Source organism: Amphiura filiformis, chromosome 3, assembly GCF_039555335.1.
Source record: "Amphiura filiformis chromosome 3, Afil_fr2py, whole genome shotgun sequence".
Taxonomy (NCBI): domain Eukaryota; kingdom Metazoa; phylum Echinodermata; class Ophiuroidea; order Amphilepidida; family Amphiuridae; genus Amphiura; species Amphiura filiformis.
The window spans coordinates 26,757,375-26,765,903 of NC_092630.1; the positions used below are offsets into that span (position 1 = coordinate 26,757,375).

General features: G+C 34.8%; 1 protein-coding gene across 1 annotated transcript; it reads left to right on the forward strand.

Annotated features, from left to right (window-relative positions):
• The first annotated feature begins 239 nt into the window (after positions 1-239).
• Positions 240-7,997, forward strand: LOC140148288 (ras-related protein Rab-43-like). The gene is made up of 3 exons (XM_072170185.1): positions 240-661; positions 6,309-6,492; positions 7,066-7,997. Exons 1-3 carry the CDS (start codon positions 425-427, stop codon positions 7,317-7,319), a joined length of 675 nt encoding a protein of 224 aa, XP_072026286.1. The 5' UTR covers positions 240-424; the 3' UTR covers positions 7,320-7,997.
• Positions 7,998-8,529: the final 532 nt, after the last annotated feature.

The window sequence follows — 8,529 nt, forward strand, 5'->3', positions numbered from 1 at the left end:
AATTTTTCAAATCAAACAAATGTAGGCCTATTTCAAGTTATGCAAAGAAATATTTTGTAATTTTAGAGGGGAGTTATTTCTTTTGAACCCTGTAGTAACTTGTTAGCTCTTGTTCTACAAACTTTTTGACAGCCCCTGCAATCAACATGATCAAGGGAGGTCTGCGATCAAGCAGCGACCCATGAGCAAAGGATCATGGGAGTGCTAATTTCATCGCAAAAAGAAACGTATATGTAATGTCAGCTGATGTGGTCACGGCGATGTGGCAATTTATACCTAGAAATTCTTATGTCATGTACTGTTTATAATGCTTTCTTTGCTTGAGAAAATATGATGTAATATTCTCACGATTCTGTAGAAAAAGTCTGCTTCATATAAAGAGCGTATATTGAGTATTTGCAGTGAAAACTAGCATTTCGTGTGCATGTGTGACTGCAAAATTCTGCAGCCACTGACGGACAAAATGTCGTATCCATATCATTTAGAGTCCGATGACTCATTTGACTATCTATTTAAAATTGTATTAATTGGTGATGCAGGGGTGGGGAAGACGTGTGTAGTACAGAGGTTTAAATCAGGTACATTCCTTGAAAGACAGCACAGTACTATTGGTGTAGATTTTACCATGAAAACACTTGATGTGGATGGCAAAAGGGTCAAGGTAAGTAAGCTTACTCTAAATACTCATGTAAGAATTGGGCTATTTCATTATAAATGACACGTTCACAAAAATGGCTTTTATCATATCTGGTTGATATAATTAGGGTGATAATGCAGTGTTATTAACTTAATTCTAAGTATGCCACAAACTACAAGCTACATGAGCATTTTTACAGAATTCTGTCTATTTTTTGTATAAAAAAATTGCCAAAAGGTACATTTTTTACCCAATTTTGGAGTCCCATTTCATTTTGCCCATGTATTCTGAATTAATAAGCCCAATCGCCATTGTGACTTCCGGTTTTTGAGAGCACTTTTAGGACACTTTGACCTCTGACATATCGGGGAAATTTCTCTAATTATTATTTATTTATCTATTATTGTAAAAATGTTATCATTAAAAATATTTAAATAATTAATTTATACAACAAATATATTTTTTGATTTGTTTTATTCTAGTAAAACTTTTTAAAATTATTTTTGTATGCACAAAAACCAATATTTCTGATAGGTCAAAGGACAAAGTGTCCTAAAAATGCAAAAACTGTCCCACAATGCATTGCAAACTTCTAATGCCGATTTGGCTTATTCTTTGAAAAATTAGGTACATTCTATGGCAATGTGCTTGTTGCAATGAAAATATGATATGTGTGGAACATCATGCAAGTTGAATGGTGAAAATTGGTGCAAAATGTTAAAATTCAGAGATTCTTGCAAAATTGGCATTTTGAGTTAAATAAAAAAATGAGTGTCCTCTCCAATTCATGCCTCCATTTTTGTTAACATTAAAGAGGAAATATAAACCCTTACCCTACCTGTATAATCTGTGTTATATTACCAATTGATGGGACAGGGCACTGATTGAGGAATTCATTTATTTTACATCCAGTAGACCACTTGTTCTTGATACCACAGTTCCGCGTTAAAAATTTGTCCTCTCCAGAACTGAAGTTAATTACTAATTGTTGAAATAAGAAGGGTTATATCATAGAATGTGAAATTTGTAGAGGAAGAGTGGTCTTCCTTCTACCAAGGTGGCACATGATTTGGTATTTGTTGCATTTTTACAAGCCTGTATCCACGATTCTGTTTGCAATTTAACAAATGTCCTCTCCAGCACAATTATGTCATTTCCATGAATTGGTAAACAAACTAAAAACTAAAAATTTCAAAGAGCCAAACCTACAAGAAATTTTTGCATTTTATTGCAAATTATGCTTACAAACCACTTTAGTGTTCAAATTATTGTCCAGTTGTTGAGAACACATATGATATTATTCTGCATTGAACTTCGGTTAGTTAAAAATTGCAATATTCCTAATTTAACCAGAATATTAACCCTGTTTGTAGTGGATTTTAAATGCTGGGGATCTTTTATGCAATAATATTGATGCAGCTATTTCTAAAGTAAAAGTCCCGGGTTAAAGTATGCTTTATTATGTGTTAAAAAATGTGTCCTATCCAGAACAAATGACACAGGAGAGGTCTTTTATTTTAGGTTTTCCATGACTAGTACAACAGATTGACGCAGAATACTCACTTATGCATCAGTGTAGCTATTGGGCAGGACAAAATGACTATTTCATGAATTTTTCATGTGAAGATAAAGTTTATCCTTAAAAATATGTAGTAATTTTGCACCATTTATCTGGATTAGTATCAATTTACTAATTGTTTTATATTGAAACTGGCATATTTAAGACACTGAAGTGTAAAGGAACATACAACAATTATTACAGACTAAATATGAATAAGTATGAACCCAATGTTGGTTACATATACTCTTTCAAAGTTGTGTATTAAATTGTTTAAAAAATGTCCCTCCAGACGGCAGCTATGTTTTACACAGCAAAAATTCAATTTAATTTTTTAATGGTTCCTGAGGGTTTGACGCCTAATATTTTGAGAATTATTGACACACCATCTGAACTTTGAAATGATAATGAATTTGCATGAAATAAATGAGTTTGAATTTTGACCCCTTTTGGGACTCAATGTTGTCATTTATAATGAAATATTTTTGCACAACAATGGCATGCCTGAATGTAATTGCTTGTACTTATAGGTTAATGAACGCGTATTAGTACTATTACTTGTTGGGAGAGAAATTAGACAAAATAATGCACGCAGCTGGCTGATGTTGATGCGCCTAATGCACCTGCCCAAACACGAGAAGAAAAAAAAACGTTATTTTTACTTTTTTATAACAAAATTATCACTAAAAATATTGGAAAAATATAAATGCATCAACCCGCCCGAAAAATGAATCAATCCTACGCGACGCGAACGCGCACGAAACACTGCGCGTAGTACACGGAGTGCAATTAGACACAATCAATGCCATGGTTTGGATTTTTCTAACACTTGCTCTGATTGGTTCTCGCTATCGAAGAGTGTATGAAAATGTAAATAATGCATGCGTACCGTACCTTTATGTACAACGTGAATATTAGTGTATTCTGTGTAAACAAACACAAATTTTACGGTACACATGATTGCAAACACTTTCTTCAAGTTGCAAGCTAAGGCATGTAACCCAGGGGGGCCACTCAAGTATGATACTGTATTTGTTTAAAAGTTTAGCAAAGCCTTTGCAATTGCAATTTTACACAGAAATGATAGGTCAAATTATAACACATTTTATAATTACGGCCTCCCTCATCTCACCAAATTTTAAGAAAGTTCGGACGATATACAGAATATGTTTTTATTTTACTTGGCCTTTAATTAAAAGGTCATTTCGTGATCCACAACCTCGTCCCCCCACTTAAAAAAACAACAAACCACTGGCTACATTAAATGTTTATGTACCGGTACCAAAATTTTCTTGCAGATTAATTCGTTTAGCAAACATATCGTCTTTTGAATTGGTATTTGGTTCTGGTATACCAGAATGAAATTACAACAAGTGGCCTACATGTATATGGAGCAGTGTAATACAAAATCGGAATCAACTTATTCAAATTTTGGGAATAAGCTTTTTTCATGGATGTCTACTGGAAAATGTCATAAAAAGTAGAGTTGGACACCTATCACTTTTTTCCTAGTCGACTAGTCGGCAGCAAATAGTCACGACTACGACTATAGTCGCGACTATCTATGGTCAAAATTGGACCGAAAAATCAGGTGAAAGATTGGTGCAAATTTATGATAACAAGTCAACAACACCAATTTAATGATGATTTATGGACTTTATGATTATTTGTATGTTGGTTATTGTTACTATTGGTAAGACAATGATTAAAGTGTTTATCACATTTTTGCAGTTTGGTTGGTTTTGGTGCAGATATCTGGTGTTTTCAACATGATTTTTTAACATGTGTTAGTCGACCTTTTGTTTTCAATAGTCGTAGTCGTGACTACCAGTAATAGTCGCGACTAGGATCACAAAAGTGGACCAAGTGGACCAATTTTCTCTATTTCGATCAAAAATGAGAAAATTTTAGTACTTAAGTCAGTTGACAAAACATTGTGAAATTAATGTGGAAAAAAAATTAACACCTGTGATGAAATTAACATACCGTATTTCGTCAAATAGTCGCCCCCCCTCAAATAAATGCCCCCACCACTTTTTTCAACCAAGATGTTTCAAAAATTCCGATATTTCCATGCTATCTTGTGTAGTAAGCTTACCAAGTTGCTCACATGGTCGGTAATAGCGTCAATAAATGGCTAAAATCTGCATCAGAAACCCGAAGTGAACCAAAAGTCAGTGTCAAAAGTTCATAGTTCGTCATTTTAGCGTGACTTTTAAGCTTACCTAATGATTTTAACGGGAATTGTCGTGCTAAAAATGACCTGTAATAAACGCCCCCCCCTGGGAAAATGTAACGCCCCCGGGGGCGTTTATTTGACGAAATACGGTATGGGTGTGTCGTGTGTCTTCTCTTTTTGCACTTGGTGTATTCTAGTAATTGCTAAAATTGAACATGAACACTTGAACTTGAGACTTGAAAGTTTAGTTTTGCACTGGGTAAACAAGTGGCTGGCTGCGCACCCGAGCTCCACATTTTCTGGAGAAGCATTTGTGTGTTTCAAATTGTTAAAACTTATTTATCGTGTTTTTAAGGTTTTTTTAAAATTTTCATTAACAAATTTAATCAACTTCACTGAACAGCTGTCACTTGAAAAAAAAGCCATAGTGCTAATTATAAATATTAGAGATTTATAATAATTTTTTAGTACAGTATGAAGAAGGCTAACAAACATAATAACAAGGATTCACGTATGCACAGTACGAGATCAAGAAAGAACGGGTGATGCCTGATGCTGATGGGATGCTGTCCTCTGCAAAAATTAAGGAAAATCAGTAAATTTGAGCCAGCCTCTCTTCCCCCGATTTGAAAAAAAAGTAAAATCCTGGAACCACCCCATAACCAGATGGATCTATTTATGAAGCAATAATTAATAGCTGAAGTTAATGTGCCAATCAATGGAAATGGTCTACATTGTACAATGTATGAGCTTTGTACCATAGATACGGTAATCATAAGAGAGATTGTAATTCAATACCGTAGTACCTGTACATGTTTGTGCCATGTTACTTTTTAATGAGTCATAAAGGGCGCACCATTAGATTTCCAGGGGTGGGCATGGGACTTTTTTGAAAAAAAAAAGAAAAAATCTTGCCTCACTGAAAAAAAATCTCCACCTAACTCTAGCTTTGTATAATTGTGGACATTAAAATTGCACTGTAAAGAAACATTTAGAAACGGAAAATTCTGATACCTTCAGCGGGAAAAAATTCTGAAGCCTTTGGCAGCGAAAGAAAAAACTATCAGACCCAAACTCCCATGCCCCCCCCTTTGAGAATCGAATGGTGCATCCCTAAAATGTGCCCACCTGTTGATCAAAAAGATAAAATGTCAAAGTACAATATTAATTATGTTCAACAAACATCATGGGCCAAGGTGGGGCAAATTTGAATTATTTACCAATAGTTGGATTGAACTTGATGATTGTGATTAAAAGTTGGGTATCACTAGCATTTAAAATTAGCTTTTATGTTGACATCTGAGGTGTAGGCCTATAGAATAAGGCTAAAAACATTGTTACCGGTATGTCTCAAAGCCCACGTGTGTGTTTGTTTTTCTTAGTGCGTCCATGTCAGCTGAAACAGCAAATTTCCTTTGCTTGGGGGGCTTTTTGCCGTAAAATCAATAAATTCTGTGACAAATTTGAAAGAAAAGTGACTGGATTTGATACTCACATTTGTTTAGGTATAAAACAGTTGATAATATTTGTACTTCAATTGTGTAAATCAACCACAATTTTATGCAGTGTACAAATGTAGTTTTGAACACTCGGAAAATTGCATCTTCAAAATTAGGTTTAAAAAAAAAAAAACTCATTCCCTTATGTCATGGATTTTGATGTTGTTCAATACCAAAGTTATGTTAAAATCCTGAATATTAGCAATTTTGCCCCATTCCCATGGCAATTGCAACTTTTTTCTCATTGATAAAGGTCCAATTTTCATTTCCAACTGCCTTGAATGCCAAGTTTCTCATTAAGTCTGAGAAAAAAAAAAGATTCCGACAATGTCACGCAATTAAGGGGCATTAATTACAGACTTTTCAGAAATTGGAAAATGAGTAAAACAAGTAACAGTAACCTTGATTTCTTATATTTTTTTCTCAATTATACAGCTTCAAGTGTGGGACACAGCTGGGCAAGAACGGTTCCGAACAATAACACAAAGTTACTACCGCAGTGCTAATGGTGTGATCATAGCGTATGATATCACCAAGAAAGAAACCTTCAATAATGTACCAAGGTGGATTGAAGATGTGGTAAAATATGCTGGCAATGGAGTTGTACAGATTCTTATAGGTGAGTACCAAACATTCTGAAATTATATTAACAAGGGCTTTATGATCATTTTAAGCTGAAATAACAAGGTAAAATGAAAGAAAACCCAATACTACATGTATCTTGGCTGCTGAATTGTGAAGCTCTATGAAAGATATTATGTCTTTAAAATTCAGACATTCAAAAAATTGTTTTGTTTTCCTACAGATACAACAATTTAGCTGATCCTAGTTACATTGTAGGTGCATATTGGGGCATGTAAACATTATACTAAAAAATCAGTTTTTTTACTAAATTAACTAAACCATAAAATGAAATAAATGTTGACGTTTATAAAGCACCTTTCACTCGAACTCGCAACCCTCCGATTGTGAGGTAGAGCCTGTACATGTATGTACTGCTGTGCCCTCATAGAACATAAAACATTCCAAAGTTTGGGTTTTGGGCTTCATCAATCAGGGTCTGATATGCAAACTACATGTATGCCTAAATGCTGCCCTCCCCCATCAAAATATTAGTGATGAACCTGCATTATGATTTGTCCAAATGGGAAATTGTTAATTTGTTTTTGATTGATCTCTTTGTTTTCCACAGGGAACAAAACAGACTTGGAGGAAATGAGAGTAGTTGAGACCGCAGATGCCAAAGCATTAGCGCAGCATCACGGCATGTTGGAATTTCTAGAAACCTCTGCTAAAGACTCTACAAACATTGAACAAACTTTCCACCGACTAGCTGTGGAATTAAAAAGAAGGCATGCCGGAGGACCCAACCTAGAGCAGGGCGACACTAAAAAATTGAACTTCAACTCTTCAAGTGTAACAGGTTGGGGCTGCTGTGGATCATAGAGTACACAGGAAATAGCATCAGATATGGTGATGGGGAAACATTATATTCCTGTATGTAGCAGTGCCTTTGCTGCTTAAAAAAAGGCATATTGGGTAGTTGTCGAAACAGAAAATTGTATTTAATCATGGTGCAAAAATTGTAACAGTACTACTGTATAATAGCTGCCCTGTGTGATTCATTCATATATAGCCAGCCAATTCAGATAGTTGCTATAGCTATCCTGTGTGGTTCAATCGACGAAGACGTAGCGTGTTATGTGGAGTGGTGGTATGGTGTGAACTGCAAGATTGTGTGTTGGATTACAAGAGTATATGATAAGCATTAATTAATATTGTAGTTAAATACACATCAAGTCATCAAGATGGAAGCGAAATTTCTATGGAAGTTATTCAGGAGGTATGCTGTGTGTACAATGAAACTTACTCTCCTCCTCAGCAGCCAGTTTGGTTCTGATCCCTCCACACAAACAGCCTGCCAATGATTACAAACAAGTTTTCTTTTGTTTTGCTAACATTTTCCCATGACGTCATCCAGTACAACTTCAAACAAGGCTTTCAATTGGTTATTCGGTTGTTTCATATTCATGAGCAATTTTAACCCAGAGGTAAGCTTAAAGCTTACCTTTATATTACTTTATAGATATCATCCAAATTTGCCCAGAACCAGTTACTCATAAATACTGCCAGGGTTCGGTTTTTGCCGGCAAAAACCTGTTTTTGCCGGCAAAGTGGCAAAAACTGGCAAAAACCTGTTTTTGCCTGGTTTAAACCGGCAAAAATGGCAAAAACTGGCAAAAACTCACATATAGTCACTCAAATATTAAAAAGTAACATAGAAAGCTCTAACAGTATCACAAAACTTTTAGTGAATCATTAAATAGTTTTTTGTCTTATCAAGTCCTTAAAAGGAACAAGTTTTAAATTTGATTTTTGCCACATATCGGTTAAATGCACTTGAGCAATGAAAACCCATACCTTTAATTTCTTAATATGTTATTTATAATTACAAAATCTGATCTTGTTACGCTCAGGAAATAATTTTTGTAACTTAATAATTTGTTTTGAGATGAAAAAAAATGAACTATAGATCACTTTTTTAGTTTTTGCCATTTTTGCTGGCAAAAACTGTTTTTGCCAAGTGGTTTTAACCGCGGTTAAAACCGCGGTTTTTTCCACCTGCGGCAAAAACCTGCGAACCCTGAATACTGCT